This window comes from Indicator indicator, chromosome 7 (genome assembly GCF_027791375.1).
Source record: "Indicator indicator isolate 239-I01 chromosome 7, UM_Iind_1.1, whole genome shotgun sequence".
Lineage (NCBI taxonomy): Eukaryota > Metazoa > Chordata > Aves > Piciformes > Indicatoridae > Indicator > Indicator indicator.
Genome location: NC_072016.1, coordinates 39,822,285 through 39,835,278, shown reverse-complemented (window position 1 = coordinate 39,835,278; position 12,994 = coordinate 39,822,285). Strand labels below are relative to the sequence as shown.

Below are 12,994 nucleotides of genomic sequence, written 5' to 3'. Positions count from 1 at the left end.
GTTTTCTTATTTAGAGATACCGAAAGGGCAATCTTAATGCATCTAAAATGACTTATTGTGTATCTGCATTATAAAGTTCACTTTAAAACCCTCTAAATTCTTGAATTCTCCCCCTAGTCCTTTTTCTTTTCTTTTTTTGCCCTTGTTTCATAGCACAGAGGGTCCTTCCCTACCTCTTTTCCTCTCAGTTTTGAACAACTGGTCTGAAAAGCTCTATTTTAAAATCTGTTTCTGAAGGCCTTTTTCTTTATTTCAATTTCCTTAATGTAGGGAGTGAGGTGCCAACATGAGTTGTCATGAAATCTCTAAATGCATGACTTGGCTTCTTGAAAGTTTATATCTTCCCAAGAAAAAAAAAAAGAGCAAAAATGAAAAAATCTCTCTCATTTCAGGGCCTCAAGCTCAGCATTTTGATGCAGAGTTCAAAGCACTCATATTTTTAGTTACTGCTCTGCCTGCAGCTTCCACTTGTATTTCTTAAGGGTTTTCCCTTTTTTTCTAGCTTGTGTGATAGACTAATGCAGAGCATCTGCTGCAAACATGTTGATCAGTGAGTGGCTCAATACATATTTCCCCAGATTTTAGCAGTTCTGCTGTCCTGCAGGCTCTGCTGGACCAGGCACATGGAAGCCACATCACTGCACTTTTAAATGCTGCACAGCACTAAGGAGGGGGCAGATGCCAGTTAATAGTTTTTATTAAAGATGTCAAACAATATGCCTGGTAAATACTGAAAGAATGTTTAAAATACATTAATCAAATGGGTTGTCTAATAAATTGTACAAAAAGATTTGTTTTCCCATTCCTAGAAGGATTGCCGATAGGGTATTTTATTTACAGGAATCTCACCTACTGATTTAGGTAGGACAAGAGGAAAATGACCTCAAGTTGCACCAGGGAAGGTTTAGGTTGGATATTAAGAAAAATTTCTTCCTCCAAAGGACTGTCAAGCCTTGGACCAGGCTGCCCAGGGCATTGGTGGGTGTCCTCATCCCTGGAGAGTTTGAAAAGCCACGTGGAAGTGGTGCTGACAGGCATGGTTCAATGGTGACCTGGCACTGCTGGGTTAATGGTTGGATTCAGTAATCTTAAAGGTCTCTTCCAACCAAAACAATTCCATGATTCTAAGCCCAAGGTATCAAGACACGTGCAAGAAGGACCAATAGCACATAATGCCTGTGTGCACTGCTTAAAGTTACATGGACATGTCCTGCTCTGGGGTTCTTTTCCTCTTTGTGGTGAGACTTCAATGGTAAAGTGACAAGGGAAGGGACTTTTTACAAGGGCTTGTAGTGATAGGGTGAGAGGGAATGGATTGAAGCTTGAGGAGGGCAGATTTAGACTGGAGATTAGGAGGAAATTCTTTATGGTGAAGGTGGGTGAGACATTGAAACAGGTTGTCCAGGGAGGTTGTGGATGTCCCTTCCCTTGAGGTGTTCAAGGCCAGGTTGGATGAGGCCTTGAGCAACCTAAGCTAGTGGAAGGATACCTTGCCCATGGCAGGGGGTTTGGAACTAACTGATTTTCAAGGTCCCTTCCAACCCAAACCATTCTGTGATTGTATGAAAATTAGAATAAATATGGAGGCTTAGGTTTACATTATAAACCCAGAAACTCAGAAGGAAGGAAAGAAATTGCTTACATTGGGGCTGTTCAGTCCAGGCTCTTCAGGAGAAGATTCTGAGGGGACCTTATTGTGGCTTTCCAGTATCTTAAAGGGGCTACAAGAAAGCTGGGGAGGGACTTTTTAGGGTGGTGGGTAGTGGTAGGACTAGGGGAAACGGAGCAAAAACAGACATGGGTAGATTTAAATTGGATTTAAGGAAGAAATTCTTCCCCATGAGGGTGGTGAGACCCTGGGACAGGTTGCCCAGGGAGGTGGTGGAAGCCTCATCCCTGGAGGTTTTTGCAGCCAGGCTGGATGTGGCTGTGAGCAACCTGCTCTAGTGTGAGGCATCTCTGCCCATGGCAGGGGGGTTGGAACTGGATGATCCTTGAGGTCCCTTCCTACTCTAACAATTCTATGATTCTAGATGAGGCCAATTTGTAACACTGATTTTTTTTTTTTTTTTTTTTTTTTTTTTTGGGGGGTGGGGGGCGGGGAAGCCCAGAGAGAGCCTTTCTTTTTCATGCTGAACAGACAGCAATTTAACCCCTTTTCCTACATGCCTACAGTGACCCACGAAAGAAAGACATTAACAAATGTCTTCTAAATGCTTTGCAGAACTGAAGGTGGTCAGTTGGGACTGAAAGAGAATTGCTTTGCAGCAAGGTGACTTCACTGAAACATTCGTGGTCCTGTATTTGCTCACATGATATGGGTAGCCTTAAAGTATTTCTTTTAAGAAGGAACAAACTGAGTTTGTCAATATAAGATGGTTATGCTTCATCTCAGATTTCTTCCTGATTGACTCTTTTCTGGATCTGGAGAAATGCTCCTTATTTTGCATGCACATGGATATTTTATTTTGTTGTCCTTTTTGGAAGGCATTAAGTCACTGTCAAGTGGTCACATGTAAGGCTGATCATTCCTGAAGCTTTGGTGCACATCAGTACAAAGGTGGGGGGGTATGGGTGTGTGTGTGTGTACAAGTGGTGTGAGTCAAGGTGCCCAAAGTGTGTTTTCTCCTCCAGATTGAAACACAAACTGTCAGCCCTGAGTGATTTCCCAAGAACGTCTTCTCCCCGAAGTGGCAAATTAAATGCCGCTCATTAAGTCGCTTCTGAAATGCAAAATGAAGCAGGAGCTGCAAAGATTTAGCTGATGAGGCTTTTCTAAAGGGGCATTAGAAATGCAGAGCAAACAACAGCACCTCCCTTCCTGTGCAAAAGATTACCTCCTTTTATCAGCTTTTCAGAATTCAGTAGTAAGATTTCATCATTAAGTAGAAGTTCACTCTTCATTCAGCCCCTGGTAGAGCAGTTTTAAAATCTAAAGTAAAGATAGTATTTGGCAAGTAATGGAAGGACACTCAGGGAGGGTTTTTTTTTCTCCGAAATCTTTTGTTACCTTGGAGTTGTGTTTGGCTTGAGGGAGGCTCCAGCCGTAGATGAGTTTTGGAGTAGAATATGTGAGGGTTGTGATTTATCTTTGGGTGCTTTGCTTGCAGCTAGCCCATAACCTAAGGCCAAGGAGCTGCCTGCATTTGGCAGTTTGGTTTCCTACAGCACACAGGTTTAGGAGAATTTGATTGTTGGGATGTTAAACCCATGCTGAACTTCCCTAAATTTCAGGAAATGGCCTGAAATTGTGCCAGGGGAGGTTTGGGTTGAGTATTAGGAACAATTTCTTTTCTGATGGAGTGGTCAGGCATCAGAATAGGCTGCTGTAAAGAAAAGTTAATCTGATCTAGAAATTCCTTTTCACAACAAAGACAGAAGAGTCTTGTAAAACTTTATTCAAACAAAGGGAGAGTCCACAGGACAATTCTCTGTGGGGTCTCTCAAATTGCTGGAAGGTACAGCTTCCCTTTTATCCCAAATTCCCAGATACTAATTTCCCTCTCCCTTTCTCCATTGGCTAAGGTACTCAGGATTTACAGTCTTCCTGATACTATGTGTCCCCCTTCACAGGTAACCCCCCTGCATCATACAATGTGTGTTGATTTAAATTAGGTTCTTCACTTCTCTGGGTGGAGGAGTTAATATTCAGTAGTCTATTAAGCCTGCACTCTGTCCTAAAAGTTCAGAAGTTCAGGCTGTGTTCAGTGTCTGTTGTCTTCAGACAGCCCCCTACGGATTTTCAGCAAGACCCCAGATAAGGCCCTTAGCAGAGGCTAGTTGTGATTTAGATACACATAGACAAGATGAACTGTCTGGTTCTCTTCTTTGTTATTTCAGCTCTCTCTTAGCCAATTCTTCATTTTGCAAAGACACTACCCACCTTAATCCTATCACTGCCCAGGGAGGTGGTGGTGGAGTCACCATCCCTGGAGGTGTTCAAGAACCATGTGGCCATGGCAGTTTGGGACATGGTTTAATGGCCATGGTGGTGTTGGGTTGACAGTTGGACTGGATGACCTTAGAGGGTTTTTCCAACCAAACCAATTCTAAGATTGTATGTTCTGGTGCTGCCTGTTGGGCTTGGAGCCCAAGCTGGAAAGGCCAAACCAAGGTTTGGGTGTTGAAGTGCAATGACGTGATGTTTTTTTACCTGTTGGTGATGTCTGGTGCTGCAAGAACATCTGCCTGTGTGCCAGTAAAATGTTTTATTCCACTGAGACCAGACCGGTGGCTTTTCACTGAACTCACATAGCCATGCTTGTGCCAAAAGCAATGATGTCTTTGGATTTTCTTTCTTTTTTTTTTTTCCTCTTTTCACATGTTAATTTGGATGTCTGCTCATTTGTTTGCTTGTTTTAATATGAATCTACTGCTTGATGAAAAGACACAGTATAATTGTAAACTGTTTCCTGTGGCTTGCTCACTTGTGGATGCTTGTTTTGAATGTTGTTTTGGATGTGCTGAATGATCTTAACCAATTACTCTGGTTTTGGGAATGGGTTTAACACAGGGAAACAATTCTTAAATGGAAGACTTTTGACTGTTTTAACTGAGCACTTTCAGAATTAGGTGGTGTTCAGATATGAAAAGGTAGGAAATGTGGAAGTTGTCCTGTGGATAAATAATGTGTGAAGATGACACATCTCTAAAAGAGCATGGAGGCTTGGAGGGGGACTTTTTGCCCCCCCTGCATTTTTCTCATCCTGTGCATTACCTTTCAGGCTAAAAGGGGTGGTAAGGTATGTGGAAGGAAAGTAGGATGTGGAGGTCTGCAGACAGTGGTTTTAGGTGCTATTGAAAACTGACTTTGCATCATCCCCCTTGAATTTGGAGGGATCACAACAGTCCACATTGTGATTTGTAAAATGATATTATTGATTTTTCTTTAGTGTTTTGCTTGGTTTTCCTGAGGGTCGTAACATCATTCTATGGAATATAATGTTTCATGGTGGGGAAGAACACCTGAGAAGGATGTTTTCAGTCTTTCCCATAGCAAGACAAGCTTCCTGTGTGCTTTGTTGAAGGCCATCAAACACATAACTCCTCAATGAGACAGAAGGAAAAAAAATAAATGGGAGAGGTGTGAAATTTTTTTAAACTTCTGTCCTTCTAGTGCTGGCAGCATGAAAACCTTCATCATCAGGTCAATTTATATTTTCTCCTGAGAGCAGTGGGAGAAATTCAGTTTCCCATTGGCTGCAGGCAGACTGAGCACCACAGTCCCAGAGTACATTCCCCTTCCCCAGGTTTCTGGCAAGTAGGTCTTTGTTTAAAAGAAGGAAATACCATTTTTTTTACTTTGTTTGCTCATGGTAAGATACAAATGAGTAAATGCTTCTCCTTCCCATCTCTCTCCACCTTTGTATTTCAGAGAGCAACTAATTTATTAACTTTTTGTTGCTAGTCTGTGGATGTAGGTTTCAGCGGATGAGGAATATTTAGAGCTGTTTGACGCTGACTGTGTACTTAAAATGAAGTACAGCAAGAAACTCAAAAAAATTAATAAGCCAATCTCTGGAACTTTTTAGTGGGATCCTAAAGCAGGATGCTAATAGCTAGTTTATGATGAAGGTTGCTTAAGATAGGCAGTCAGAGGGAAAGGAGTTAAATCACATGAGCAGGTGAGATGCTGCTGGCAACACCACCGGCAGCAACCACAGAAAACTGCTTTCTCCTCAAATCAGATGAAAGGTAAACCAGACTGCACTTAACACTGATGCTTATGTACAGGATAATTTTGCTTCGGAGCCATCTCGATGGGAAGGAAAGAAAAGGTGGAGTTGGTTTTGTTTTCTTCAGTAAATGCTACTTCAACCTGGTTTCCTCTAAGCATAAATCACAGTTCTCATGCATGAAGTGCATTAGCATGTTGTTTGCTGGTAGTGATTCACCTCTTATTGAATTCCTCACGCTCTCCAGATGGCAAAGGCAGAGATACTGGGAAGAGACTTTTAGTTAGTTGATCAATAGAGCTGAGCTTATTTTCCCTGCTAAGTGTAATTTTCAGTCATCTATATGATTGTTTTTGTCTTTTCTTGTGGTTTCCGAGCCAGATACGGGTTAAGTTTTCATCTAAATTATTAGCTGAGCTCATCCCCACTCTGCAGCCACACACAATGGTGAGTTCTCTCTCAACAAAGAAAAAAAAAAAACCAAACCTGAGGTGGATGAGAGACAACAGCTGCAGAGAGTGGGTCTGACAGAGAAAGGCTACATGCTAACACTCGCTGGGATGTCTACTTAGGCTTCTTAGCAGCGTCCAGTCAAAGCAACCACCTGGTTGCTTTCCAACTTTCTTGCCCTTCGCAAGTCTAACTGTTCAACTTGATGTTATGTTGTGCCTGCTTCTTTTATTGTCAGTTAACCAGTTTTCTTTCCTTTATCTTGTATATGATGGGATCTCCGCTAGACAGAGGTAACGGGGGGGGCCGGTCGTGTAGCTGGCCCCTCGGTGTGGTGGTGTTTGTCGGTGGTTTGGCCTGAATCCAGCCCTAAATTCAGCCTTGCTTTCACCCTGCTTCTGTGCTTGCATGACCTGGTTTCTGTGGAATAACCCCATCCATGCCTACTTTTCCTGATAGTAATTTCCTTTTCCTCTCTCTGTGTGTGTGTGTGTGTGTGAGCCTCTTCCTGCTGTGTCCTCAAAATGGGTCACTAGTGTGGATTTCAGTGTGCAGCTCCTAACAGTTTTATGGATCCTTTTCAGTCTTTGAAGCTTCAGCAGATCAAAGGGCCTTGGGTTTTGAGCTTAGTCAGGGACATGAGCTGATAAACTACATGGGATTTTCTTTTTAAAACAAGGTGCTGAGAAAGAACTGGAGCAAAAAAGGGAGAGACTGAGATTGATATCAGTCCTAGTCCTCTTGGTGGGCTTGCTCAGCTCATTCCTGAACCCTGTGCTTCTGATAACAACAAGGTTCTGATAACGTTGATCATTCTTTATGTTCATGTGGATCAGTTTTCTCGACTACTGCTACAAAAGAGTACAACTAAAACACTCTTACTGAAAGATAAAAATTTCCTTTTGAATGCTCTATTAAAAAAAAAAAAACACCTCCTTGATTTCCATAACTAAATCTCTCAAAGATTCAGCCAGTTTTAAGCAGATAATTTTATCTCTATTTCAGCTAGGCTAAACCAACTGGTTAATACTGTGCAACTCCTTGAGATGGAGAAGCTCTTAGCAGAGGATTTCTGACAGATTTGAAGGCTGGAAAAGGTCCACTGAATGTGAATGGAGATGGCACAGGTGTGTGTGTGTGTGTGTGGAATGGCTTGTTAGTAGTAAGGATAGAGATAAAGCCTCCCATTTCTCTCTTTAATTGATTGCTGTTTTTTTATCTTTTTGGGGTGAACAAACAGAAATTATCCCAGGAGAGGGAGAAGTTTGCTGATGAAGACAGCATCTTTTATGCACTTGGAGAATGTGGGCTCATTTCTTTTTCAGACTACATCTTCCTCACGACTGTCCTTTCCAGTAAGTACACTGGGGGGTGGGGAGGTGGTATTTTTTCTCTGCAATTACTGTTTGGAGGTTTTGTTTTTTTGGTTTTTTTTTTTTCAGTTTAGAAGGTTTACAAGCAATGAGTTTGCTGTTGTTGTCCACATGCATTTCCCTAAAAGGAGTTCTTGATCGCTTGAAACTCGAGATGAGGGAATGATTGCTCTTGCTTCATCTGGTTTAGATTTAGCTTGGAGTGGCTCAGAAAGAGCAGATTGATGACTTCTGGGGACTTATTTCTCATTTGAAAATGTGGCAATTTTTTTTTTTTCAATGGGTCATTTGACCTGCTGTAAAAAACAGTAAATGGAGATGGGTTGTTGAGCTGTGTTCATGGAATCGTAGAATCACAGAATGCGAGGGGTTGGAAGGAACCTCCAGAGATCATTCCACTCCCCTGCCAAAGCAGGATCACCTAGAGCAGGTCACACAGGAATGCATCCAGATGGGTCTTGAAAGTCTCCAGGAAAGGAGACTCCAAAACCTCTCTGAGCAGCCTACGCCAGGGCTCTGTCACCCTCACAGTAAAGAAGGTTTTTTTCATGTTGAGGTGGAACCTCCTTGTTCCTTGTGTTCCAGCTTGTACCCATCGTTCTGTGCCCTGTCACTGGGCACCACTGAAAAGAGCCTGGCACCTTCATCCTGACATCCACCCCTAAAATATTTATAGGCATTGATCAGATCCCCTCTCAGCCTTCTTCTCTCAAGATTAAACAGCTCCAGGTCTCTCAGTCTTTCTTTAAGTCCTGAAATCATCCTTGTACCTCTCAGTTGGACTCTCTCCAGTAGATCTGTCTCCTTTGAACTGGGGAGCTCAAAACTGGATACCTTATTGTGATATTCTTGTGTTGGGATGAATATTGCTTTCCAGCTCTTCTCTTGTTATAAGACTGTTGAAACTCTTTTTTCCAGCTGTACTTGCACTGGAGTAGGCCGAGGCTTGTCCATGATGTAATCCCATGAGGAGAGAAGTAAAGCTGTTTACATTTCAACAAGTATCATTAGATACCTTCTGTCTTTTCACCCTGCCATACTTGACTTGCATCTGTGATATTTCTGTGACCTACTAATCTGTTCCAGCAAAGTCTTCTGCACTCAGAGTGCTGGCAGTTAAAAGTTTGCTTTGTTGGCAAGAAGCAGTGAAACTGATGCCGTTGGTAACGTCAAATGGCACTTCTGGACTTTCTTCATGGAGAAAGCAGGCTGCAAACCTGATCTGCAGAGCTTCTCTAGCTGCTTGGAAAAGGACACATCATAAACAGGAAAGTCAACAGAAATGCCAGTTATTTTTCAGCCCTATTAGAAAATGTGGAGTAATGGGGAATATGGCACTGTCCAAGTAAACTTAGGACTTTTTATTTTTCAGGGAAAAAACAGAAAAACAAACAAAAAAACCCCAACCAACCAAAAACCAACAACAAAACCAGAGAGAGAATACTTGACCATTTAGTCTTATCACAGAATTACAAAATTGTTTGGGTTGGAAGGGGCCTTCAAAGGTCATCCAGTCCAACCCCCTGCAGTCAGTGGGGACATCTGCAACTAGAGCAGCTGCTCAAAGCCCTAAACAACCTCACCTGAAATGACTCCAGGTATGGGGCTTCTACCACCTGTCCAGGCAACCTAGGCCAGGCTCTCAGCACCCTCAGTGTGAAATATTTCTTCCCTCTCTCTAAGTCTCAATCTCCCTCATCTAGTTTTAAAACCATCCTATCATAACAGGCCCTGCTTAAAAGTCTGTCCTCAGCTTTCTTGTAGGCCTCTTTAAGTACTGAAATGCCACAAGAAGCCTTCCCTTCTCCAGGCTGAACAACCCCAACTCTCTCACCCTGGCCTCACAGCAGAGGGCTTCCAGCCCTCCCATCATTGCTGTAGCCTCTTCTAGCCCCACTCCAATAGATCCCTGTCTGTGCTGAAGACTCCAGAGCAGGACTCCCCAGCACTGCAGGTGGTGTCTCAGCAGAGCACAGGGGCAGAATCCCCTCCCTCCTGCTGCCCACACTGCTGGGGATCAGCCCAGGACGCTGCTGGGGATCAGCCCAGGACACCACTGACTCTGGGCTGTGAGTGCATGGTGCTGGCTCATGTCCAGCTTTTCACCCACCAGCCTCTGTCTCATCACCCTCAGTATAAAAATCTGTTTCATGATGTCCTCATTGCAGGAACTGAAAAGCTGGGCACTTCCCAGTTCACTGTAGACTCCCATTGCTACCTACCCTGTGCTATTCAGGGAGTATTGAGCACTGTTGCACCACTGGTTTGTAAAACCATAAAGCAAACAAACACTCTGGCTTCAACTGACTTTAGCTATCAGTGTTTGCTTTCATGACATGAATGTCACACACACATCTTCTCACCATGTGTATTTGACAACAAACAAGACCTTGAAACTTTGGGGTTTCCCCCCTCCCCACCTCCTTGCATGCTGTACACACAGGCAAGTGCAAGAGGCAGCTCTTCATTTACTGAACACAGCACTTAGGAGGATCTGTTACAAGGGAGAAGCAGCGTTCAAGGTCTTGTCTGTTATCAAATGGACATGGTGAGAAGATGTACGTGTGACATTCATATCATGAAAGCAGACACTGGCAGTTCAAGCCAGTTCAAGACAGAGTGCCTTATGATTTTAATCTGCTTTTGTTTGTTTGCCTGAGTCTCAGAATTGACTCTGAAGACTTTTGCCTCTCTTTTCTTCCGTTAGTCTCGCCCAAATAATCTAAAGTATTTTCACTTGAGTAGCAAGAGCTTTTCATCTGAGTCTCCACAGATGACAGTGACCTCACAAACCTACAGTATTGCATTCCTGGAGCTGGTTTAGCAACCACTCGTGCCCTTGCCTTGATGACCATGCTGGTGGTGAACAACCCCCTCATCAAGTATGCAGGGCACAGAACTAATTTCATGTGCTTCTGCAGGCAGTAGCAAGAGAAATTGTTCTTGCTTTGGTTTAATTTCTTTGTTGTGAGAATAAAAGGGATCACCTTCTACTACAGTAGCAGCCAGCCTTGTTTTGGAGGGCTGCATGGGAAGAATTGGGTTTACTCCACTTGGTTGTGGACTTTTAAATGTGTTCAGAGCTAATGAGGGATCCTACTAAAAAGAGGAGATGGAATTGGGTGGTTTGTGCTTTGACGAGTGGGCAAAGAAGGAGCTTTCAAAAAAGATGGAGGGAGATGAAAAGAGGAAGAAACATAAGTGTTCTGTGACTTACTGGTTGACTTCTAGGTACTTTGGGAGTTTGCTGATAGACATTGAAGATGGAGGAAGTTCTCTGGAGCTGCTGTCAAACTGTGACGCCCCAGAGGAAGAGTTTTGCTTTCATGTTGAAAGCATTTTCTTTTATGGAAATAGAACTCCCAACTAAACCTTGCTCTCTGGCTAGATGGAAAATTCTATGCCACACTGGTTTACCCTCCTACCAGTAAATATGATCTTGCAGGAATCCAGTAGTTCCTGATTATTTTTCCTTCCCTGGGAAATAAATAAAATAGATTGAGGAAAGTACATCTCAAACCTGACGTTTCAATATTGGTTTTCTCACAGAGTTATTTAAATAACCCAGACACTAAGGAGGTATCTGGACAAGAGCAAGCTATAGATTGTATCAAATAGCTAAAAGCCACTAAATGTTGAGAAAGTGGTATGTGAGCATTTAAGCTGGGCAAACAGAAGGGGAGTGTGAGATTGGATCTGAGGATAGGAAGCAGGAAGGAGAAATGCTCCCTCTGCCATGCTCAGAAGTGATGTAGAGAGGTCAGTCATAGCCTGGTTTGGGTTCCTGAGCTCAGAATAGATCAATGCTAACCTCTGAAACCAAGAAACCCAGCAGGCTTCATGTTGTTGTGCTCCTTGTCAATCATAGTCTGGTTTAGGTTCCTGAGCTCAGAACAGATCAATGCTAACCTCTGAAACCAAGAAACCCAGCAGGCTTCATGTTGTTGTGCTCCTTGGCATGCTGAGGACAGACCTTCTGGCTCTCTACTGCTCCCTGAAACGAGGTTGGGGTGAGGTGGGGATTGGTCTCTTCTTCCCAGTGTCAGGTGACAGAACAAGAGAAATGGCCTGAAATTGTGCCAGGGGAGGTTTGGATAAATGGGAAAAATTTCTTTGCTGCAAGAGTGGTCAGGGATTAGAACAGGCTGCCCAGCAGGGAGGTGGTGGAGTCACCGTCCCTGGAGGTGTTCAAAACATGTGGACATGGCACTGTGGGCTGTAGTTTAATGGGCATGGTGGTCTTGGGTCGATGGTTGGACTTCAGTGACCTTAGAGATCTTTTCCAGCCTTAGTGATTTTCATTCTGTGTCTTTCATAGAATCAAAGAATTGTTTTACAGTCTTTGGCTCTACTGGGTTTTGAGAGCACTTTGCCAAAGCTTTTCATTTCATTTGTCTTTGCAGCTTCAGCTGGAGCTGAATTCAGTTGTATTCTCATAAACGTGAAGCACGTGGCAGCTGCTGGGGAGGGAGAGGAGGAGAGAGGCTTCATCTGTCTGTTGCTCGTGGAGAGCTGTTTGCATATCTCACAGAAAATGAAGTCTGTCACCGTATTTTATTTACAAGCGATTTCTCGCTCCAGCACTGTCTGTTCTCATCAGCTGCCATGCTTCTGTGAAAGAGTATTTTTAAAACAACTAATAACACAGCATTTAACTGCTTCAGGAAGTCAGCCTTCTAGCAAAGGCACTGGGAGCTGAGTGGCCTTGAGGATACCACACGGTTCCTGTCGCTTTGGGCGCTCCCTGTGTTTTGGGGCAGAGGTAGGAAGAGGAACAAAATAAGGGATAAGCAAAATGCCAGTGGGATTTCATGGAACCATAGAATTGTGACTAACATTGAGGCCAACGAGCAACCCAACACCACCATGGCCATTAAACCATGTCCCAGAGTGCTACGTCTACACATTTCTTGAACACCTCCAGGGATGGTGACTCCACTGCCTCCCTGGGCAGCCTGTTCCAGTGCCTGACCACTCTTGCGGGAAAGACATTTTCCCCTGTCTCCGGTCTTCTCTGGAGACTTTCCAGACATATCTGGATGTGTTCCAGTGTGACCTGCACTAGATTCTATGGTCCTGCTCTGGCAGGGAGGTTGGACTCAATGATTTCTGGAGGTCCCTTCAACACCTAACACCCTGTGAGCCTGTAAACCTCCCCAGGCACAACATCACAGGAAAGCAAAGGTGTCGCTTCCCTGACCAGAGAGGTTTTTACTTTTGATCCTTCAGGACAGGGTAGAGGAAGGAGGGAAAGAGCTTTTCCATCAGCAGCAACTTTTAATTTCAGAGCCAAGTTGGTCTGTTGTCCAGGAGTGCTAATGCTGACTTGATGAACAGGCACTGAAGGGAGCTGGGTTGGAAGAAGTGGTTGGTGGTGTTGCTGTAATTGGACTGTCGCTGTGCCTGGATTTACTCCTTCTGGATGGAGGATTAAATAACCTTGGCTCAAACCAAAGTCATTAGTCTTTTGCCAGAGCTCTTGCAGCAGACCTGCAG

At 43.7% G+C, this 12,994-nt stretch overlaps 1 protein-coding gene across 1 annotated transcript in view; it reads left to right on the top strand.

The window, feature by feature from the left end:
* The window catches only part of MICU1 (mitochondrial calcium uptake 1), a 145,368-nt gene that overhangs the window by 72,289 nt on the left and 60,085 nt on the right, over positions 1-12,994 (top strand). Inside the window, exons 6-7 of the mRNA XM_054382170.1 lie at positions 6,057-6,122; positions 7,366-7,480. Of these exons, the coding sequence (XP_054238145.1) occupies positions 6,057-6,122; positions 7,366-7,480 (181 nt within the window). The remainder of the gene's footprint in view (positions 1-6,056; positions 6,123-7,365; positions 7,481-12,994) is intronic.